A 24,936-nucleotide genomic window follows, 5' to 3' on the forward strand; every position below is an offset into this window, starting at 1 on the left:
CATATACAGACGCATACACAGACACACTTGATTTATACCAAAGAAAAAATGAGACTCACCTGACACCTTTGCAAGCCCTGAGGAACTGCACACATGCTGCCACATCAATTAAGCGAATGTAAGCATGATCTTGTGAAGTGCTGAGGTTAATGAGAGATTAAGACGTTTGGCATTTTGCAGAAAGTGCTTAAGACTACCCAGAATGAGATCCTCATTTAGCTTTATCTGCTATTCAAAACAAAGCGCAGTGGGCCAAGTCAACCAGGCTACGAAGTAAATTGCAGCTGCTTACATCAGATCTGAATCTAGACTAGTTTGTATCCACTCTGAACCCATCTATCATGCATCAAGTATTTACTCTCAGCTACCTAATGTGTGATGTAGTCAAGAGTTTCATTAAGTTTCCTTAAAAGTTAATGATAAATCTTTTCAAATCTCACATTCAAGCGAGCACAGAACATAGATATATCCCAGGGCTACTTGCAAATATTTTGCCAGGAATGAATTGAAAAATAAGAATCTGGTTAGGCCACACATAAAATAAAAGGCAGAAGCGCACAAAATAAAGAGAAAAAGATGTTCTTTACCGGGTTCCTCAGAAATTCCGATACTGGAAAGATGAAATAATCATTGTGATCATCTATGCACCATGCACAGAATAGCTTTAATATTGAGTATTTAAAGCAGAGGAAGAAAAAGAAAGTAGGGAATGTAAAGACAATGAATTAAATATTCTAAAAGAAGTCTGGGCCCTTCTAGGCAGAGATGTACCAGCCTATCGTCTGAGACTAGACAGAACGCGTGCAGATTTGTTTCCAGGAGCTGCTCATTAAAGGTGCCATTAGAGGCCCTCAATCCTCTCGGCACTCCCTCCGTTTTACTTCTTTTCAGCCCACACCGCTCTGCAGAACCAGCCGCTGTCGTGCGCTAACCTGGAGTCACCTCGGATGCACTGATAAAAAGCAGCCATGTCTCCAGTCCAAGGACCAGTCCTCCTCCTGGGTCATCTTAGCAAGGCGCAGTGAGGATGGAGGGAGATCCAGCTGGGAGGGCACTGGGCAGTGGTGGGGAAGACGAACATCTTCCTCTGCGCTCCTCACCACACTCCCTCCACCGATCTCCAGCTGCAGACTAAGAGGCCAATATCTTCCCCAGCATCCACACAGGCTCTCCAGGAAGTACAGTCACCGTCGACGCACTCTCAATCCTCTGAAATTTCCACAGGCAACAGAGTTCACGTATTTCAGCAATAACTGCTCTCTTGTAAACACATTCCACGTTCTTGTTTCACTAAACCCCACAGGCCAAATGCAAAGCTGAAGAGCCTCTTGTTTTACTGGTGTACGAGGCTCTTTCTGAAGAGGTGCATGTGGCAGGTTTCTAAATGAGAATGATCTTTAGTCTTTTTTGACTATTCTGTATTTAGTCACCTCTGTGCTTTCAGTTGATAATCATTTTTTTTGAGCCAAGATGGGAAAGAGATGAACCATGGACTCCTCCTCTTTCCTCCCCCCACGTAACTCTCAAGATTGCTGTTAGAAAAAGAGCAAGGGATTTTTTTAATGCAAGGTTATAGCAACACACGACTACCTCAGGGGTTTGTGGTAGAAGGCTATTTAAGGTGGAAAGTCTTCCCAAATTCAAATAATTTCTTATGTGAACAGCCTGAAAAGCTGCTTTCTGAACACCTTATGATAAGCAGCATTGCTAAGTTCTTCTGGCATTTCCTTCCTCCCCAATTTATAAGAAAAACACAATCAGGATTTCACAAACCTAAGAGCTCTAATTTTTTTTGTCAATTATTCCCTTATCACACATACATGCAAAATTTCAAAATTTTCATTCTTAGTATCCATTCAAGTCATATTTGTTATTTTGTGTTTGAAACAGAGGTGATATTTTTTCCGTAGGTTTTTTTTTTTTTTATTATTATCCCTGTATACCTGCAGGCCTATGCTTTGTGCTCCAAAGCAAGGATATGAACTCACACAAGCAAACAGAAATAATTCTGCCCTCCTCAGATCCTCCCTTTCCCCTTTGCTTCCTCCCTGCAGCAATAAGCTCAGTGAATGCAGGAGATCCAGCAAGTCACTCTGCGTATTTCACCTCCAGCTGCCGTTTCAGAATAACAGATTCCTGTAAGTCAATATCCTGAACGCAGCTTAATAGTTTTTCCTGCTGCCTTGTCAAACGTCCAAAGCCAAGTCTCTAATGCCCTACAGCATCTGCACATGTTCACTCATTTCACTGGACTGAGCAGGAGAAAGTATTTGCATGTGCCAATTTGTCCAGGGCAAGTAGCAGTGAGCACAAGATTATGCACAAAAATGTTACATGCAGAACAAGGTGATGAGGGAGGATTAGAGAAAGTACAAAAAAGGATAGTACTGGAGAGCACATAACTCATTGACAGTGTTTAATAGCAGTAGTCAGAGACATATCTACTTGGAGGGCTCCTGCACCTTATCTGTCCAGAGCAGCAGATAGATATGCTCCCAGTCACAGTGTCATACCGACTATGCGTCCTCTCTTATCCACAGAACAGATGGATCTGGACCTGACAGTGTTTTCATCTTAAATCAGTGCAGGAGGATGGGTGATACACATTGACATGCAGTGCTGCTACTTTTTAGGTTTGATCTCCTAAGGAAAGGAGACTTACACAACCGCACTGTGTATCCTGCTCCATTGTCCCCTCTTCCCCAATCACTTTTGAAGCTGTTGGTTCTTTTCACCTGAATTTGATGGCGAGAGAGACCTCAAAGCTATGAAGCTCCTGTATGTTTTGTGAAAACTGGTGATTAGAGGAGAGCTCCCACTGTGGGAAAGCCTACAGTGTGAGGGAAGCAGTCACTCGTTCCTCGTGCTTGCCAGCACACCCACAGCTCAGGTACAGCCTGCTGTGCCTCTAGGCTGGCTGTTGGAGGACAGGGACACTTCAGGGTATTACAGAGAATCAGGAGGAAACTGGAGGCACTGAGAAGTGAAGTCCTGCAGAGAGAGCATGGGGGAATACTACTGCAGTGGAGGGGGGGGAACATTACCGGCCCATAGGAAGCCAGCCACTATTTAGAGAACAACTGTTGTTTTACCGTGATGCTGCAGCTTTATTTGGAGGAGGGAAGAAAAGAGAATGGAGGCAGCTGCCAGCTCTCAGGGTCCTCAAAGGGCATCGAAGCCCCTCTCTCTTCCAGTTATAAAAGTTGCGATTGTTTCTGGGGGAGCAAAGTCTTCCCTGAACACAAGTTATCAGCACATGCTGAAAGCCTCTGCGTCACAGACAAGCACAATGGATCGGCCATTCTGCATATCTCACCCCTACTGCGACATGTGCTCCTGCCAATTTTGGAATAGTGCTTCCCTCTCCCCTGCTCCCTCGGTGCCCTGTCCTGGAGCCGACATCGCTCTAAATTATATTTTCTTAAAGACTTGAGATTCAGAATCGTTCCTGACCTCAAGCAGTGCAGGACTTCACTGCAGAACATCCTGGTGTTTCAAGCTATAAAGGTAAAATTGTTTCCATTCATGTCATTACAAAGCCCACAATGATGAACTTATGCTGAACCAGTCAGTACGTATATAATGTGAGGATCATAACCAGCCGACAACTTTAACAGGCTATCCAGACAAAGAGGGAGAAGAATGATTGTTGCTTCTGTTTTACAGATCAGTACAAAAATATGGCAAGGCTAAAAACTTTCCCTGAAGTCATTCAAGAAGTATCTCTCAGAGCCGGGACCAGAGTGAGTCTGTCACACAGGAGTGGTGTTCAGCTCTAGGACTGTCCCTTGGACCTTGTCTGTTGATGCAGTCTGACGTGCCCTCTCTGCTCCAGGGCTCAGCTCTCCACCGCACCCCACGGTGCAGTGGAAAGCAGGAGACAAAGAGAAGCGGGTACCACTCCCTAAACCTCCCTTCTGAGGAGCTGACCATTTCGTGGGGAATACACTGTGACTACTGCCCCCCTTTTCCCACGTTACTTGTTTGCCCTCAGTCTCTTGCTACCTCTGCCACTTCTGCTGAGGCAGATGTTCTCCCCATCCCTTCTCTAACTTGTGGAGCATTTTCCCTATGGCTTAAGATCCCTTTTGCAAGAAGCTCCCAAGTGCACTCTTGTTTTTGGCTGCATCTCTAGGCAATGGAGGAAAGAAGACACTTCATATGAACAGGTCTGAATCCCCTCTCTCAGAGGAGCTGCCTTTCTCCTGAGGCTTAAGGGAATCCAGGACTGCCTAAGTGGCCACAGCTGGATGCTCTGCATTCCCATCCCCACCTTCCTGTCCCTTGTGCGGAGTAAGCCCCAAAGGCTACACACAAACATAAAAATGATGTTGAAAAGAGGCATAAAGGACACCTACGCCAGTTGTCCCTGGGCTCCTTTCTTTGAACACTTCACGAGTGTTTTACTCCAATAGTCAAAGACCCATGAGAAGCAGACAATTAATTTATGACTATGACAAGATTATTATGGTTAATTTAACATGTGCAGGCACTTAACTAACTGCTGTTGAGAAATATTTGTCGTTAAATCAAAAATTTCCTGCCTCCAATTTGGCAGATATCATATAAGTAAGCTGCAGAAATCCAGCGTGACATAAAGAGCTCTCACCTGCCATCACCTTTACACAATCTTGAACTCTGCCTGATTCAAATGAGCACAGCCAAAGGTGCAGCAGCATTCATAAATTAAATGACACTGGCATTCAGATACTGGAAAACCTAACTTAAGAGCATGCTCTCCCAGGCACAGGAGCAGGAGCAGAGAGGCGCACAGCCTCCCTCTGAAGAGGGAAAGGGATACCATTTGGTAAGAGGGTGGCAGAACAGCATTCGTAATAAAAGCTCAGAAAGCAAAGCTGCACAAGTAGAAGCTGCTTGTGGGCTTTGCTCCTACCTTCTGTTACATCTGCCATGATGCCAGCCAACTCGCACAGTACAAAGTAAATCCATTTAAGTACCTTATTCAAGGAGAGCTTGTATCTCAGGCATTGCACAGTGCTCCAGGATCACCATATCCCCCTGTCCTGGCCACTGCTGGCTAGGGAACTTCCCCTGTAGATCTGCCAGGTTTGACTTGTTCTCTCAGGATGGCAGGGGAAAAATCTCTATGTACAAACCTAGTCGCAGCAACAAATCAAAACCCATTTCCAAACGATCTCATGGCCTCTTTGAAGGATCCAAGCATTGCTTGGGTTTTCCTGATTACTTTCACAGGTCCAAAATCACAGAAGGGAAGGCTGGAACAGCCACGAGGTCAGCATTCACGGAGGCTGCCTTCCTCCTGTCCAGTGTCCTACATATGTCAGTCATAAACTGTTTTACCCACAAATGCACTTTAGCTTTCCGTTTTTACAAGACCTGTCACTATCAGACGCATCCCATCTAATTAGCCGCTTTCCACTGTAGGGGCTCCATACATTGTCTTACCTTCTTCAGTTCTCTCACGAACTGTGTATGCTTTGGTATACTTAAATCTTTGAATTTTACATAGGTGGGACTTCCTGAGCCACTCAATCCCCTATCATTTCTGGCAAATACTTCACATAATCCTTCCACAGGCTGATTAAACTCTGTTTTGAGAACAACTCCATTTTTCCGCACTCCTTCGACTGAACGGCTCTCCTAGAACTTTGTAGTCCTGACGGTTAGAAATTTCCAGATTAAATGGCCAGTCTATACCTATTTATTTTTGCTGAAGCACCATCTTTTTGTTGAAGCAGCTTTTCTCTCTTGCAGGTTTATTTAGAGAAGATAGCTATCTCCCATTTCAGCCTTCATCCGCTAAGCCAAACAAGCCAAGGCACTTTAATTTCCTCCCACAGAGAAGCTCTCCTTCCCCTGACCATCTTACTAACCCTTCTCCACACTGTCCCACTCTGAGCTCATCTTTTCTGGGAGGTAGATGCCCAGAAATGTACATTGTATGCCAGGTGGCCTTTACAGCTAGATGATGCAGAGGTCACGTTTGATTTTAAGCTCTCTAACTCCGAGTTAGACTTGCACAGGTCGGTACACAGGCATCAGTGAAGAAAGCACTCACCTTCCACCTCTACCCCGTTCTGTGTTTCTGAGTCCAAGGATATTTCCGAAGGGGACCGTTTGCTATCAGGAAATACCATTCCATGCCAGGCCTGTGTTCCAAAAATCTCCCTAAACTTGCGTCTTTCACACATCCAAACACCAGATTTCTGATGTGCCCCCTAAGGGCCAGCATACGCTCTCACGGCTGGACTCTCAAGCATCTGGCCCTCTGCATATTTGCAGAATGCCTCCAATGTAAGCGTAAGAGGAGAATATTTACCATTTTACATGCAGCTGGCAAATGTACTAACTCAAGCTTGAGGAACATCTGACTCTGTTTGCCTAGGGGCCTTTTAACATTTCTTCAGACATTTTATACTCTATTTGTGAGTCATGTCAATATGCAGGGAATGAAATGTCTAGCAGAGTCCCCAGCTCTGACAGAAGACTATTCCTAAGAAGACACTACAAGGCTCTGTGAACAAAGAAAAGCAAGGAGAGCTGGACAACTTAATCTCTTGGGTCCCACGCTATCCTATGAGGGTGCTGCTTTACTCAGACAGCTAGATCAAAGTAACTGAAGAGGTTTCTGCTGTTAACTGTCTCCCGAAAGTTGTCGCCCTTGAGACAAGAACAATTAAATGAAACGTGAAGCACCTCCTCAGACAGTTCTCCTCCTCTGTCCTACACCACGTAAACGCTCAGCAGGGTGAAGTTACGCACTTAGCATATCCTTCTGTAATAAAGAACATCCTGCCTGCCAAAAGATCTTTCCCTGGTAAAGATTTTTTCTTTCTTCTTAAATAGACGCATACGCTGTGGGTCCTAGGAACGCTTGTATGAGCTCTTCCATATGTATTACACAGACAAAAAGCTTGGGATCCCAAATTAAACGCGCACGCTTTGAAAAGCGGCCACTGGATCAGGTATGCAATTTGAGACTCTGGGAATTGTTTTTCTGAATACTAAGAGTGGAAAATATCAATTGAAACTGCACTTACTCAGTCTCTCTGAAGAAATCAGGTCCTGAATGCCTTTGAGTCAGCACTCAAATTACGCAGCTTCATATTAGAGATAATTTAAAAATATGACTTAAAAAGCGTCTGGTCTTTTACATCTCTATTCAGAACACACCACTACAAACTCCCATGCAAAAACCCTACAAATACTCTTGTAGCATATCTGTCCTAAAGATATTCAGCCAGATCTTTAGCTGATGTCCCTCGGCAGGCCTCTGCTGGAGCTAATGGGAGCGGTGCCAAATCATACTGCTGAAAAGCTGGAACATACTGTTAACGGACTTCTGAAAAAAAGCAAATTAAGTAGCTTGTACACACCTGGAGACGTTCATTTCCACATTCTTGAAAATATGAAAACTGTTTTTTTCTGTAGGAAATGATCCTTGAGAAACTGTCAAGCCACTTCTGTACAAGCATTTGAATATACATATGACAACACGCTGGTGTACATACCATGATCTCTGGCATTTATGAAGAAAGAAAGGAGACTATAGCACAATTTTTTTTGTTCTGATTTTTTTTTAGAACAGCCCATTGCTTTAATTTTTACATGCGTCAAAGGGTTTCTACTTGTAATCTGTCAAAGTAGAAACAAAAAGCGGTAACAAATCCTTTTGTGTTAAAAACCACAGGCAATGATTGCCAGCCTCTGCAAACAATACCTAGTTAGAGGAACTTGCTGCTTTCCATTTTGTAAACGTGCTACAAGGAGCCAGCTGCAGTGAGCGCGTGGCAACCAATAACTCGTGATCACTTAAGGATTTTTCATTAGCAAATTCTACCATAAATTAACCAGAGTAGTTTAAAGGTTGTTTTCAGCACTTTTTATAAGCAGAAGCAACAAGGAACTAGGGAAGCCAGTTCATCTTTCCACTTAACTTTTCTACTTACCATCTGATGAAAGTTTAATAAGTACAAAGACAGGTCAACACTTGCACAGTTGAATGTTGTGCATCTGTGTAACCAAGGAACACATTACACCTGTAGGAAATTAACCTTTAAAGCAACTCAAACACGAACTTTCTTCAGCTGCTTACCTGAGTACGTTTCTGTTTTGTCAGATTCAATGCAATACAAAAGGCAACTGGTGTTTCAAAGAGAATCTCTCACCGTGCCAAACGTTTAAGCAGTAACAACAACAGCAGAGAGACTTCCAAGTTTGCATGGAGGTTTCTGCAAAGTCTCAGTTCGGTTCGCCTTGGACAACGCACCCTACATCTCATCAATTATCCAACACCGGACTACGCTATGCTTTCCCCAAAGCGTGAGTTATTAACACTGCCCTGATCCCTTCACCAAACGATCCCTCTATCTAACGCCGAGCGAGTCAGCCAAAGGAGAAAGCACCACTGTCCCGAGTTGCTAGGAAACAAGCAGGGAGTTCCTGACCTGAATTCCTAGCGGAGGCTGATGTTGCTCAGGAAGCTTAGGCTCTTCTCTGGAAAGAGACGCGCACAGAGCGTCTCCAGCCCAAAAAGTTTCTAAAAGCTACCACGTAACACCACCCAGGACAAAGGGACAGCAGTCCAACTCCTTTTACAACAAAAAGGCACCTGTCATGAAAACAGCAAACTCAGGTGCAAGAATCCAAGGTGAGTTTTCTACTCTGCATGGCAGACAAGCTAGAGCATTTTTATCCTTAAAATAAGATCTTTGTATTTCACCAATCAAATGTTGTCATTATGCTAAATAGAAGAAACCATCCACCGCTCACAGCCTGAACACTAAGAAATGCAATGACAGAACATTAAACATACCAAAATTGAGAAAATAAAGTTATCCCAGCTAAACAAATGGGCTTAAAGACCCCTCACTGCTGCATATGCTAAAAAGCCAATACTCTAAAGCCAAACTCTTAACAGAAAACTGAACAGAAGCAAATCAGGTGAGTTAAATGATAACACAGAACTTCGCACTTTCTGACTTTTACTGCCACATCACAATATTTAGCTTGTAACCTTCTCAGTATGCATTTTCTAACAGATGAAAAATAAGAGCTGAATTAGACCTGAAGAGCTAAAGAATCTCTAGCTCCCTTGGATGAGATATAACTGAGCCTAATAGCCCTTTATAGTAAAAGGAGAGAAATAATCACTTCTTAGGCACAACTCATTACAGTCTAATGTAAAAGTCTCATACAGAACAGATTAACTGTATCTGAAAAAATGCCTATTTGCTTCCTACTAACTCTGAAGGGAGCCCGCGCTGACCAGCACTGTAGATACAAACAGAGGCACAAGAGTAATCCTATCCCTTATGTCAAGATGCATCATCATCGTTTTGGGAAAAAAAAAAAAAAACAGTGAAGGGCAAACATCAATACTGTGTTCCTTAAGGTTTCCAGCCAAGGCCCAATCCAGAGCCATTCACCTGGCCCTGGCTTTTACATTCACAGGCACGTAAAGTAAGGAGGGTACAGAGGAACGGCCATTCTCTAAGCAGCAAAGGAGAGAAAGCAATGTTGAACACGCCAGATACAGTTATTTCCCCCAAAGGGTGGAAGTGCGTCCCAGGGACCCGAGAGGGTGGGAAAGGGGCAGGGGCTTGGTGCAGAAGCAATTTCTTTGATTCCAGCCAAATGCTTCCCCATCCCGTCTCGCCATATTCCCATACATGAGTGGCTCCCTCCTTTCTCAGGAGACCTGTGCCAGTCCAGACCAGGAAAGGCAACAGCCAGGGATATCTGCGAAGACCCATCGCCCAGCAAGGGCTGTAGTTCCAATATCATCTTTGTAGAGCATATTCTCTTCCTAAGAGATTTCTAACAGGTATTTCATCTAGCCACCACACGGGCAGAAGCTCTTTTAAAGAGGGGACTGAGGCACAGGAAGACTGGCTGGCATAGCACATCTAGAGAAGTCCAGCTACAACCTTAAAATGGAATTACTCTACAACTTACGATAGCTTTTTATGTATTAAAAACAACAACCAATAGCTTCAGTTGAAGACATATGAACATAAGTGCCTTTGCAGAAATGGCAGGCCATCTGAACTGTGCGATGGCACACCTTACGTTTACTGCAAAAGTGTGCGGTATACTCCAAAAATGGCTCCCTAGACATTATTATATACAGCCCGCTTCAGTAGCCCAACAAAACTGTGTTCAGCACAGGCACAGGGTAAGGCAACAATTTCTTAGCTATGATTGAAATCTCTCCCTCTCCATACAATTCTGTATTTACCTGGGGAATCAGTCTATCCCTGCAGTAATCAAAACAGCCTAGAAGCTGTTAAGTATTACAATGCTTAAAGTACCTTTCTGAAGAAGGGCCAAAGTCCATAATGTTGACAGGAAAACTAAAAGTTTTTTTTGTTCTCCTCTTCTTTCATCTTCTTGCAGAAAGAGGAAGAGCTCAATGTTGAGTCCTATCCCAACAGCACTTAAATTTCCAAACAAGATAGTTATGGATATCATGACCCAGGGAGCAGCAAAATTGAATTAAGCCAGGTTTTAAAAGTGTCACAATAAAAAAAAAAAACTGGTAAAGATAACCAAACAGCATTTGGAGGAAGGAAACTGCAAAAATTTAAGATGTTAAGTATACACTTATCTGCTATTAAAGAAAAGCTGGTCACATAATAGAATGCAGAATGTAAGTCAGAAATCACAGCTCTGTGCGGTGCAACTGTATTTGAAGTAGTACAGGTATTCTGAAACAATTTTTATGAAAGGCCATTCTAAATATACCACAATCAGAAGGCAGAACGATGCAGAGAACCTACTCATAGAAATATCTATATTTTAGATAGTACTGTATTCATTATTTTTTTTAAACTGTAGATTCTTTTTTTGCAATTGAAATTGAGTGGACATCACTTCAGTTCATTTTTTCATACAAACTCTCCCAAATGGTCTTAACGTTCAGTAATGCAACAAGCTGATACTAAATAGCAGAAATTAAAGAAAACAGAAGACTTGGCAAAAAGAAAAGTGTGGCAAATACAAGCACTCAATGAGGGCATTAGTAGAGGCAAAGAAAAATTTAAAGGCACAAGTATGGGGCACAAGCGGAGAGCTACTGAACCTGAAAGAGAGCAGGAAAGGGAAGCTCTTTCAAGGGACAAGAATTTCAGATGTGAAAGAGAATAGTGAAAGAGACACTGCAGCAGTGGCCTCAACTGTAAAAAAAAAATGTGCAAGAGTACAAGGTGCTAACAGAGCAGAATATTAAAAAAGAAAGGGACAGAGACAGTGAAGCAAGGGGAAGAATACTTTTGATTCGTCTGTACACAGACTGAAGGGCATTTACCAGGACTGTTATGTGGATAGAGAGCCAAGGGAGATATTTGGTGCTGAAGGCAATGCTTCAGGTAGGTGCCAGGACCCAGTAACCTCCTGGCCAGAGATGAACAAATAGCTCCGTCAGTGACCTGAAGCTGTTGGCAACTTGCCAATTATGGTGTGGCCATTAATTTTTTTTTTTAAGGTATCTCAAGCATTACCACAATTGTGTGAAGATTCATAGGAAATTTTAAATTTTTCTCCACTAGGCGGAAGAAGGGTAGGAGCGGTATATGGAACAGAGTGATAACAGGCAATAAAACCACGAGAAGCGCCAGATAATAAAGCGCTTTTATACAGGAGCTAGCAAAAGGGTATAGACAGGAGCAAGGCTACTGGAAATGCTGATTCAGGTGACAGCCCAGATTTGTCACTTTTCCTCCCTCTTAACATTTCTTGTGTTCACGTCTCAAACAAAAAGAACCGGTGAGTAGTAGCAATGGATTGGGGTGGGGTACAGAAAAGCCATTCTATATTGTTAAAAATAACCTGGCATAAACTCCCCTGGCCACATTTTATGCCAGCTGAAGATCTGGCCACATATACACTGAATAACTCTAAGAAAAAGGAAGCAGTTCCTCACTTTGCCTGCCTTCATAAAACCACCTTTAAAACAGTACTCAGCAGGTTTCAGGAAGATGTGTGTCTATTCCGGGGGAAGATACTTAATGAAGAATTTAATCTTACTGATGAATACAGAAGGAGTAAAAAGTACTAAACCCATCAAACACATCTTGTAACAAAATATGTTTTTAAAAAACTGCTTTAGTCAGATATGTATTTTTAAGGCCATGTAAAACAGACTCTTTAAAATGGCCTGACTTTAACATCTGAAAATCAAAATCTGCTGTCCAAACGTCTCTGCAAAGGTATAGTTTGGCAGTAATTGAGATATTACATAATCCAGTCACATCTCAGCATACATCAGTAATACAGTACTGAGAAGTCTCCTGGTTGTTCAGACCCAGAGCGGGCCATGTGAAGCACTGATTCACGCTGATGAATTGTAACCAAGCAACACTGCCAGCTTCACTCCAGTCTATTGTTAATCTGAGCCGAGGAGAATAGCAGCTCTTGGTCATCAGGAGAACAGCGCTGGAAATCTGCCAGACTCGGAGTACCCTAATTAAAGGATGCCATCACTCTAACGCTAGATATAGTAAGTCTTTATCCGAAATTTAATAGAAATAAACTCTTATTTCCCTCTCAATAAAAAAGATAATGACGTGCCTGAAGGCAGCGAATAAATTCCTGTTTGCCCATGACTGTCTTGTAAATAATCTTTACAAGAGAAGTAGTTCAAATTTAGTTAACACAAAAACTGCAGGGTAATGAATTATTCATCTGAGCAGAGGGACAGAAATACTGTCTTTTTGTTAGTCTGGTCACTAGATGTTAAGGGAAAATAAAGACAACTGGACTTTCTCAGAGCCTTCTGACAACATAACTAATCAGTAATAACACAGACGAGACAGAGATGAAGTAGGTACTTGAAAAATTCTTTAAGTGAGAGTTGGCAACCATTTTCTATGCAAGTAGAAACTGCTATTAGTTAATACACAGAATACAACCATTATTTCATGTACATGAAGCTTACTTGCAACAAGGGCATTAAAAACTGACATTACAATACCGAACCTTATTTTATTGCAACAGAAGTCTGAGTGATGGTACGATTTGTCCTGCTTAATGCCACAGGCTTGGACATCAAGATCAAAAGTCACTGTAAAACGATCCATTGTTGCTCCTGATGGGACTAAGAAGAAGATACAGTCTGCCAATGAAACTCTCACTTACTAGAGAACCTGAATGTTCAAAGTATGCCACAATCCCAGCATTTTACCAACAAAAAAAAATATAAAGCTCATGTATTAGTTAAGAATAAGATGCAGAATTGACTATTTTCACAACGTAAAAGACAGGCCAGCAGCTATATGCGTTTCTCCAGCTATAAAAAGCAAAGGACTGACCTGTACCTGTACCTGCGAGACTTCTGGGCTCTGAAACCACACTCCCCGAAAACAAGTTCCGAAAAGAAAGGCTGAGTGCTTATGTAAGATACCATTTCCCTTTTCAATGAATTGTGCTTCTCTTTGGAAACTTTATTTAGAAGCCTGAACCACATACATTTCCCTGTGAATAAAAGTAGCATGGCGAAGTAACAAACTGTGATGGTATTAGCATGAAAACAGGTTTACCAGTGCCTTCCATAATTTGCAATATGAGGTAAATCACCCCCTCTGCTTACATCCTGCTCTTCTTCATAGTCCTTTTCTACAAAAGACTCTTAGATGTGGTCTTTTCAGTCTCACAGTGGGGAAAGCAATGCCGTATTTACTCCTTCGCACAGACCATCACTGGGATCTCACGATGACAAAAATGTTGCTTCTTATGCATTCTCTGCTTAGGCAATTTAGTATCTTCTAATTTCTCCACTCTCCAAAGGGTTTGACACTCCATAGAACTTCTTACAGGGTCCAATTCTGCCCTCCTATGACATGAATTCCCAGCAACTTCAACTCAGTTGTGAGCAGATATTTAAAGCAGAACGTGGTCTCATCTCCTTCTTTCCCCTCATACGTTTGCCAGACGGCTTTATTTAGTGCATATTCCCTGGATTGGCTCTCAGGTTGATTTTCTCCTCTACATTTGCCAACTGCTAGTTCAAACAACTAAATGATACACTTGCTTTTCAATCCCACAGCATTGATTCATTCTTGCTGTCAACTTAGCCTCCAAAATAGTATGGCAGGCAGACGGGCAGGCCTGGGTAGGGAGGAATTTTCTCTTTCTTGTGCCTTCTAGACCTGTTACACCAGGAGTAGGAGTAAAGTTGTGAGAGGGAATAAAGCACAAAGCCATTGTGAAAGATAGGTACTGAGATGAACTGAGCCATGCTGTCTCAATGAAAAATGGACTCCAGTACTGTTATCACTGTGAAGCAGGATTTGCAGCCCTGGGAAGTGGCATTGTGTGGCCTTGTAGAAAGAAAGATACCATGTCATACAGTAGCTAAGAGCAGAAAATCGCACAAACACTTCCAAGAGATACAAATGCTTTATGAAAAAAATGGACTTAGATCCTTCAAATTGCTTTTCAGAGGCTTTGAGAACGGTCTTCCTCTTTTCAGTGGCGAGGGAGGTATGGGAACTTAGGTGAAACAACTGAGTATGTCCTGACCTGAAGGGACACAGCAAGCGTTTGCCTTGCATGTGGTACCCTACCCAGGCACCCCTTACAGGGGAGCAGGAATGGCAAATGATGGCTCTGGCAGCCAGGACAGAGGCCAGCAAAACTGCAATAGCAGGTAGCTGGAAGGGGTGTTAGGAAGAGGACAGAGGAAGCAAGGAGGGAAGAAGAAGGGAGAAGTGCCAAAAAGTCTTGCTATTACCCCACCTCAAGGCCTATCAGCAAGATATTATTAAGCTGCCTGTATGTGCATACTTTATCTATCCTGTTGATTTAAACTCAGAGCTTTTTAGAGCAGATTCTGCGCCTTGGGTATGTGTTTGCATAGCTCCAAGCACAACAGCTCCTTGTCTTGGTCGAGTCCTCTGAGTGCTACAAGAATACGATTAAATAATGAGAGCAGTAAAAAGTTTAGTGCTATTCATATCCAAGATGATCTTGCATGGCTCTGAACAAACCACAGCCACAGCAACATTCTTAACAAATAAACTTGCCAATCTTCCAATCATTATTATTCTTGCCCTCTCTTAGAGGTATTCTTAAGGCAGAAGAAAACATTAATTTCTGGAAAAAATATTAATTTCATTCCATATTTGTATGCCACAAAAGGCCAACTGTTTATCCAAACAGTCTAAGTTAAGAAAAACTTGAGAACTCCCAGTTTGATGCTTTCTATCTGTTTAAGTTTGCATAAACACTTGCCTTTTTCTGATTCTCCTGTATTTTTGGTGGCTTAGCTGACAACGAAATAGCCTGCTTGCTCTAAGTTTTGCATTGCACGGTTAAGTAAGCGGGAACAGCGTGAGGTATGCAGAATCGAGATCTCTTAATATTTAGACAAGCACTGACCCTACAGAACTGACCCTAGTTTACCAGGGACTTCCAACCACACTTAAGAAACTAATAAACCTACGCCAGCTGCTTGATGCCCTTGGTCTCAGCAGCTCTAATCCAATGCCCACTGAAGCCAAAAGAAAGATTCCGTAATTACCCAGGGATGGCTAAATCAAGTACAATTAGACTAGAGTGCAAGTGATGAACAACAGGTATAAATTCTTTTGCAGTACAAATTCCTTCTCTACTGAACTGTATTGTACTGACCTGCCGCTCCAGGTCCTAATGTAACCTGATGCTTCCTACACCCAGCACTCAAGGGAGTGGTGCTGAGCAATACATTTCATGAAATTCCCAAGCGGCTTTATATGCTTCACGTTAGTGGTTCACAGAGAAACAATAATCAGATTTCTGGTTGTCATCATCATGAACGTAAGGATGAAAAATCAGTGACAAATTCTGAAACGTTACATATGCTTTGAGAAGGTAAAACAATGACCAGCCAAAAATAATGTGCCACAGAAATATGTAAAACAGCACCAGATCTAGCCAGATACAGCACAGGCCAAGTCTATACTTGAAATCTATACTGGTAGAGATGTTAGAAAGTATAATGAATAAAGGACAGGATGACTGTACCACCTGTCTGCCTATCCAAGGTAAACAAGAGAGGATCTATTCGAGAAAGGAGTGCTGGGATGGGGAACAAGGGAGCTTTATTCTTTTCCCCTTTTCATTAAGACTAAATACCTTTCATATTATATAGCGAGATTGTTTAGGCTTGGGGCTGTGCTCACCCCGGATAATACCAGAAATGAGGAAAAGGAATAATATTGGCTTATCAGCATATTCAGTTCCCAGAGGACTTGTCTAGCTTGCACTGTGGTCCATGTCTCTGCATGTTCACTGCTACTGTCACCCGTTCCAGCTAGGCTGAAGTTGATGCAAACGTACACAGCCATATTACGGATAAACCATTAACATATGGTTGGGTATGCAGTCTTAAAAAAAAAAAGGAACATTGGCCTGCTGCGCAGACCTTGGTAGACAGGATATAGGTATAAGTTACCAATATAGTTTCTTTATCTCTGCACATGAATATATTCTGAATATCTTTATGACAATGCAATTACATCCACTCTAGGCGGGCTTCTGCAATCTTTACTGTATTATAATTACTCATAAAAGTTCTATTACTGTAGAAGGACAGTGAAAGAGTGTGCAATTGTATAAGCAACAAAATGAATGGGGAACAGTACAACCAGTCTCCCCTCATGCGTGCCCACTGTATCATGCTGATGACCCAAAGCATAATCCCTTGGGTTCCCTCTCCCCTGTGTACGCTAAATCACCCTCGCAGAACTGCTAGCTCCCTCCATCTCCTTTTAGTTACCATCCAGGCAAGAGGCAACGCTGCGCAGGCCCTGAGCTAAGCACACGCAGACTTCCTGCTTCCGTACCTCTGCGCTGGTCTGCCAGGCAGGAAGCCAAACCGAACAAAGGAAACAGCCAGTCTGCACTGTTGCTGTGTGTAACCGCTGAAGTACCAGGATGAAAAAATATTACAAATCTGGTTATTTTTAATAATCTCCTTTTCTTATTCTCCTCCCCCTGCCACACATTTCAGTTTACTCTGTTTGCGAGTCTGACAGCACTCTGTGCATGGTCCATTTCTCCGACTCACTTCTGGTGCAGGTTCTCCCTGAGCCTCACAAGAGGCAAGCTCCAGCAAAAAGAAAAGGGGAGGGGAACAAAACAGAGGTGATAAATCCGAAACATACCCAAAAGATCTTTCTGAACATCAAATATGGATCAGAAAATCTCTTTCTCCTTTTTAAATGTACCGTTTTGTTTCTAATGTCATGATATGCTCTCTGTAGGATATTTCTTTTCATTAATCTGTTCTAAAATTGCTGGGCATGGTCTTGTCACTAAATAATGTATGTTTTGATGATCACACAGCAGAGCAAAATACTTTGCTAATCTAGAGTAGATTTTTAAGTTCTACTATGTCTTTAAGATAATGGTGCTTGAATACTTTGTATTTCTCCAACGACATATAAACCTGGAAAAAGTAGTTTTCTCTCTGTATTCGTTGGTTTTGAAAGTTTTGAAACTGACAGTTCTATGTAAGCTATTTACACTTTTGCTTTTAGAACTATATAAAATCAACATTGATTTAGGCAGCACACTGTCTTTATTTCTCGATTAACTTTCATTCAGGCTTTCACCATAAGCCAGTGATATTTTATTAGAGGTGAGATAATACAGACCTTGTATTAATTTCCTTAATTATATTCAGTTGCTGGTAACTTTGTGAAGTGTTACAACTTTTAGGTCCTTTGAGTGGGAGGGCAAAAGAGTGAATGGCTTGTGATCATGCAATTAAAGTCCACTCTACATGCAAGAGGTAGATTAAGATTGTACAATGAACCTTGATTGTGACACACTCAAATTTATGCTTTGACTCAACAGCTTAAATAACACTCTTTTCAAACTGTTTGCACAAAGCTGTCAGGATGTTCCCATTCAACACACAATATGTTACCAGACATTCTAAATCCAACACAACTCATTAAAACATTTAAAAAACTGAAATGGGTTCCCATGGTATTTTAGAATCTGCTGTTCCTAAGCCAAGTGGCTGAGAGCTTAACAACTAACATCAGAAAGACCAGTTAAAATTTGATTTTCTTAAACTTAAGGGTCTTTTAATGTAACTAGAAATGTTCCTATCCCCAGTAGCTCTCACCCTCACTAGTAAATTACTTTCGCTTCTTTACCCTAACCTATTGAAGTAGATATTGTCTCCAGATCACTACATGCTGTACAGACTTACTGTAAAATACTGTAGCACTTTAATGCATGACAACAGACTCTTGGGGTGAGATTATCATGAACTCTCAGCTTTGGTGCAAATTTGATAACAAAGTAAACACGGCTGGGAAGACACTGAGTGTTTTTGTAAGTTCCAACCTAATTCCATCCTAAAGCACGGATAGAGAAAATAAATCGTGTAGTCATTTATAAATATTACCATGAAAACTGATCACTCTGTATGTTAGCTGCATGGTTCAGAAAGAGCAGCTTACTTAAAATAATGACTAGTCAGTTAAGAAAAGCTAAAAGGAAATGAGGCTTTATACTGCGGAGATACAGCTGACAAAGTATGCTGCTGTATCTGTGAGCAGACTTAGCTGGAAAAACAATGAACTACTTTTTATTAGAATTTACAAATTCATTCAAACCACCCTTTTTGTGGGATGGAGAAAAGAAGCCCAGAAGCCCCTACTGGAGGCACCTGCCTCCTTGGTAAGTTTGTCCTCTCAGGGCTTCAAAGCCTCCCAGCTCCGTTGCTGGCCGCCTTCCTAACAAAGGGGCGGATGCAGACCCCCACCGTCATCCACAGATCCAAAGTCCCCAAGAGTCTAACATTCAGACTTACACCCGGATGTATCTTTCTGCACACGCGGTCTACTGTTATAACTCAAATTATTGTTGTGATTGAGCTGAAACTCATGGCTTCATTCAGAGTAGAGTGCAATGCAACCGAGCTGGTTATCAAACCAAATAGTTGAAGCAACATGAATAAAAGTTAGAGGATTAGACCTAAAGGTTACAGGCTAATTGTCACTAAGGCAATCTTTTTTGCTGTGACTATGGGAAGCTAGAGAAAGTTTATGCAAAGTTTGAAGAAACCTGACCAAAAAGCTTTTTGTGCAAGTGACAAACAGTTCACAACGGTCTTGGCTCACAGACTCATTCAGCATCAGATCTGCAGGGCCAGCTTTTACTAAAAAGTCCTCTCAACATGAAGAAGGTTGTGGAACCAAGTCTTTTCTCTGCAACAAATAGAATTTTGTTTCCTTAAAGCACTTTACCAGAGTCCAAATATAAAGCCTCATATGCTTGTGCTAGCAGCGCTCAGTTATAGAAGAGATGGTAACCAGCTGACAATCAGCAGGTCAGCCAGCATCATCCTTCCATATACTATGGACCTATTATAAATGCCAGAGAAAAGTCATCAAATGTCCTTTGTGAGAGTCTGTGAGAGTAACTAACCCTCAGTCCCATAAAAACTTTGCATCTTCAAGGGATGAAGCCCACCTGGGGATCCTGGAATAGACAGTCAGATATGCAGTACTTAATTATTACACACCCATGATTTCAACTTGCTTTTAGGAAAAGAAATTTCTCTCTTTGTTTCCTCTATATTCTTCCACTGTTAAACTTCAGATTAAAAAGCAAATGGGGAAAATTAATAACACAACTTATGGCTGTGACCGAGTTAAGCTTTACTGAAACAATGGCATTAATTCAGAGTAAGTGCAAAATGCAACTCAGCTTCTTTATCAAAGCAGACAGCCAGAGAAACAGAACCGTCATCTATACATGCATGGCAAGTCTGAAGAAGCAGCTGATGCTGGGGGCCAAAAGAGACGTCCCTGAAGGTTCCTATCACAAATGCAGATATCTGTATGGCAGAGAGCTTTTTTAGGGGGAACAAAAGAAAGAAAGGAGAAACACTGCAGGAAGAAAAAAAAATGCAGAAAAGGCAGCAGAAAGGCAGTGAAAGGGCCAGAACAGGTGCCAGGAAAACTTCCTTAAAAATGCCTGCTGACAGAACATTGCCTCATTGGTGGCAGAAAAAAGTACGGAACAATGTGCAAAGAAGCCTCCCTCTTCTTATTTGAATTCTGCTTCATTCATGGAAACAAAGATTTTATTTTATTTTTAAATATCAGGATTGAATCAGATTCCAGAAATTAACATTAGCTAAAACTTACTAAAAAATGCCCATTTTTGACCTAAGCTGTGGCAGCCTGAATTCAAAGGAATTCAGGGTCACAGCCACAATTCTGATCTTGCAGCAGTTCCTGGTTCTCTCTTGCCCAGTAATGGTTTTGTTCATACAAAGTCACTAATTCCTCCGTGCTCTCAACTATCTGTGCAAAAGTGGAAGAAGCAGCAGCAGATCCACTTGTGGGGTTTTTTTTTTTGAGCTTTGTTGATTTTGTTCACAGTTGTAGCAGGAGATCTGCAAAACTCTGCCATTGTTAACTCTTGAAGTTAATTACAAATGAAAGTTAATAATGAAGTTGATTTCATTAAGAAGTGAAGCTGGTGAGCCTGATCTACAACCATGAGGCCACAGACGCAATGACAAGCTATGCAGCACACCAGCTAGTGGGATCTTACGCTTGCAGGAGCTGTGCTAGAAGGCACCCTCTCCCGTTCTGAAGTTCCTCCGTCTATCACAGGAGCCATTAATGCTCCTCTGCGTATGCTGTAGCCCAGCTTACCAGTTATGTTACCCACCGTACCACCGTGGGACCCAACACAGCACTCCTTCAGACATTTATGCAAGAGAAGCAGGCACACGGGAGATTCTGCCCAGCGGACAGAAGAGAGGATTTTCTGCAGTCCCTTTGACTTCTCAGCTGACTGCAATATGTGCCATGGTTTCTCAAGTTTATTCAGTTGTATCTGAGAAATATGAAACTTAAGAGGACAAAACGTCAATTCATTCACAATATAAGCTCCACTACAAATATATAACACTGATTGGAACTGACATTTAAGATGACCCACACCCTATATAAGCCTCACAAAAACTGCTTAGTTATTCACTTTTCCAGCTTGGCAAACTAAGCCTCCATATTCAGTGTCAAGCTAAAACATTTGTTAAAATAATTCTTGGCTTCCTTCCACTCCAAACAAACTCATCAGGCAGATATTTCAACTCATTTTTGACTCAAGACAAGCAGAAGTGGGAGGTATAAAAGGAGAGGTATAAAAGCCTCCAGGAGGTAGAATATTAATTTTTGTTCACTTTTTTCTTCCACATAGGGATAACGAAAGGTTACAGCTATTTTTGAGGTCGCTGTCTCCAGTTAAGAGTAAAACACGAGCTTTAAACAAATCAGACAACCGTGGAACAATTTTAATCCCTGAATGAATAAATCCCTTGGGGGATCTGGCTGCAGAGAAATCAATGGGCGAGTCCATTAAGCCTTAACAGTGAGTAAGGCACAATCTGGCTTCTACAATGAACCTCAAAGCTACAAATCCTGTCATAAAAATTTATCAGATTCATACGATCAGTCATCAGTGTACAGAGCCTGTTTACATCCCTAACGTCTTCTGCTCACAGCAGCTGTCAGAACAACATTGTGCTAGATCATCTTGGGGTTAGGGCTATAATCTAATGGGGAAAAAAATAAGGCAGTAGCAAGTGTTAACTGCGCAAAGACTCATTTGTTCCAGGGAACTCCTACCTTTATTAGCACGCTGCTGCCCACTGACCTGACTTTTGCCTAGGAAGTCTTAGCTGTGAGTGTAGGAAGCTTGTCACTTGCTCAGCCAGCCTTTCATAGCAACGTATGAACGACCTCTGCTGCCCTACTGACTAGAAGTGCTCTCTTTTACAGTGGGATCAAACACAGATCATTCATACAGTACTACAAAAAAAAAAAAAAAAAAAAAAACCAAAACCACTACCACAGGCTGCTTCAGATAGAAGTGTGCCTTAAAAAACCATCATCACAACAGCAGAAGCAATTTCCCCTCCCCCCTAATATAACAAAACCCTCACCTACTGACATCTGTCAGGCTAATAATAAAATCACTTTGGCTGGTACGACTGATACAGTCTAGCCCATGTCTGGCAGCTTCTGTGCCTCATGCTACATCTGTTCTAGTAAATTAAATGTTCTCAGGACTGTCGTATGGCACTGAGGCCAATGGCTTGAAAACCATACTACTAAACTCTCCTGGTCTTCAGAACCAGGAGCGACTGCATCCAAACTGCTTGCTGAAAACACTCAATAGCCTCTTTAGCTCCAGGACCTTGTTCAGGACTGTTTAATAATTTAACGGCATAGATGATCAAGTTCCAATTTGAACTTGGAATTCAGTTCAGGCATGTGAACAGGGAAAGAGGGTAGAAATAACACATCTACATATACTGTCCAGACAGAGCTATATGATACACACATGACACATCCTGTGCTCAGAAATGTAGTGAAACAAGCCTGACTGTTTAGACATAGCTCTAGAGAATCAAATTTTCTGGGACATTAAATGCTTAAAGGTAGCGATGGGAGCCAACACCCCTTGCACTGAACAGGAATAGCTTATAAAGTGTATAGTGGGGTTTTCAGGTTAGGTGCCTAGATCTCCTTGCAGCTGACTGGAATTATATTCCCGAAAATGTTAAAAGCCTCTCTTTAAGAGAGAGGCTCCTGTTATCTCTAGGCACCCAAGTAAACTGCCTCCAGTCCATTTTGCTGCTTTATGAAAGAAAGAAAGAAAAAAAATAATACTACAAGCCGGTGTTTTCCTCTTTCTCCCTCTTCTCCCAAGGAAATAAATAATAGTGCCTTCATATTTCTGCTTGGAGACCTTGGTTCAGGCCTATCTGTGAGCAAATAATCAGAACTTCCTTGGAAGTTGCTGAAGTCGATTTCAGCATTGCCAGATAGCATGAGGCAGTTAGAAGACAGACAGAAGTAGTGAAGCAGTTTAATTCATACTAGCATGACATTCGGTGGAAGGGCTTCTCAGGAAGCAATTTAAAGGGAACCCAAGTCATAAAAAAAGAACAGATTAATTTTCACAAGAACATAACTTTCTTCCAGCATTCCCTCACTGACGCGCGTTACCCAGAATTCTGCAATCTGCGCAATTTAAAGCACCAGTATACAGTGATCACCTCATCCTCTTTAAAAAGCTCAGAGTAAAGAATTACAGCTTTTAGAATACAGAACAGTCAACATCAATATGTTCAGCAGCAATTAGTTAAGCTGACTTTACTGTCTGCAGCATACTTTCTTCCTACTTTCATCTCATTTGGAAAAAAATGTGAAAAAGGGCAAAGCTATAAGATAAAAAGTGTGCATGTATTGGCTCCCATTATTTTCAATCAAAAAACTTTTTGAGATAAGCGCCTATGTGATGTGAATATACGAGAGCAGCAAATTGGAGGAACATGCTTGTGAGGAACAAGAAACTCACAAATCAGATGTAGTCTTTAATTTCACTTAAACAATTTGGGACTGAATGATTTTTTGGGGGGTATATCCAGACAAGAAAAAAAGTGAGCGTGTGCCCTGCCAAATGGGTCTGAGAGGTCTCTCTGGCCTGTGTAAGGAAAAAATTCTCTCATTTCTGCTATAAACCTGTTAGCGCACAAGTTGAAACTGATACCACACACGGATACAAGCCAATGTACCACATTATCTGTTCCCATAAACCATCATGGTAAATAGGAGGGACAGAACTCACAGGTGTTATCCTCCTTCATATAACAAGGCCCATTTTTTCCCAAAAATAACTTAGATTAATTAATTTTTGCCAGCCAAATTTAAGATACCTGAAATAGGTTCAATTTTCAGAAAGTGCTAAGCACTCCTTTTTGAAAAAACTGGGCTTCTTTAGAGTCATTCCAGCTTCAGTATCCCAAAGTCACTAGCACTTAGGAAAATTCAGAACACTAATGTTCACTCAAATACTCTGGCCTGTCTTTCTTCAAAAGCTCCTTTTGAAAGTCCTGGAAGAATACTGCTGATGAGCATACCATTTTCTTTTTCATGCGTGGACGGATTATGTGGCAAACTAGCAAAATCCAGCTACCACAGCTGGCCTGGAGAGACACGTAAGATGCCACAAACCAGGATCTCTGCATGTCTGCATGTTTGTTCACGCTTAAAATTCTGAGGACACACAGTTTTAAGAGATTATTGACTTATGTTAACTGTTTATTTGATCAGTGATCAACTCCGACAGTGTTCTCATCTGCTCTTTTTGATTCCCACTCTTTTGTATATTTCGTCATTACACGTTGCTGAAACAACTAAGAACTGATCTCTATTTGGCTAAAGAAACCATGTAAACTCTTATTTTATTATGATGCTGCCACCTATAGTTTTTCTGCACACCACACTATTCCTGTACAGTTTGGATACTAACTTAAATTTATAAAAAGATATAGTTTACCCTTTGATAAAACTCTATGCCCCCAAAAGAGAAATGTGAAATAAAAGGTTTGGGGGATAATCTCTCCTCATCTTTCTTCCGTGATTTTCAGCCCTAAAAGATTTTTCCAGTTTTGCCCACTCTGATGTTCTGGCTCATGAACACTCTCATCAGCAGGTCTGAGAAGAACCAGATGATTCTTAAGCGAATGCTCACCAAACCAGCACGAGTGGTTACCTCCAAACAACAAAGGGTATGCCTGAGCGTACTACTTCATCAACAGCTTCAACACTACAATACAAAAGACAGAGATGGAAAAAGAACCCAAAGTTTCTGTGAGGCTAAACAGACAGCTCTAACTAGCTGCAGCTTTCTGTATTTCATTAGTACCCTGTTTCTGTACCCTGATTAGTACCACTAAGCAATGACATTAACTCTCTTCATGTCCCAGCACTTTTCTGTAAAATGTTTTTCTAAAGCTATCATGTCATTAATTAAAAATCAGATATTCGTGAGGTTGGAATTGCACGTCTTTTTGTTGCAGAGCAGCAAACTGATGTAAATTCATAATTTCTCCGTTTTGTAGTCTTACAAGCACAGAGACTTAAGCTGTAT

General features: G+C 41.6%; 1 protein-coding gene across 10 annotated transcripts in view; it reads right to left on the reverse strand.

Moving 5' to 3' along the window:
- CRACDL (CRACD like) overlaps nt 1–24,936 on the reverse strand; it is a 66,099-nt gene that overhangs the window by 34,625 nt on the left and 6,538 nt on the right. For 3 of the 10 annotated variants that reach the window (XM_009666328.2, XM_068923987.1, XM_009666327.2), the window contains exon 1: nt 8,151–8,357. The exons of 1 other annotated variant lie outside the window; for it this stretch is intronic. In XM_009666328.2, the coding sequence (XP_009664623.2) occupies nt 8,151–8,263 (113 nt within the window). In that variant the 5' untranslated portion in view covers nt 8,264–8,357. Of the gene's footprint in view, nt 1–59; nt 898–932; nt 1,533–7,358; nt 7,396–8,077; nt 8,358–8,429; nt 8,477–24,936 lie in introns of those variants that run through there. 6 more of the 10 variants (XM_068923990.1, XM_009666331.2, XM_009666329.2 and 3 more) reach the window with 6 other exon arrangements.

Source organism: Struthio camelus, chromosome 1, assembly GCF_040807025.1.
Source record: "Struthio camelus isolate bStrCam1 chromosome 1, bStrCam1.hap1, whole genome shotgun sequence".
NCBI classification, from domain to species: Eukaryota; Metazoa; Chordata; class Aves; order Struthioniformes; family Struthionidae; genus Struthio; species Struthio camelus.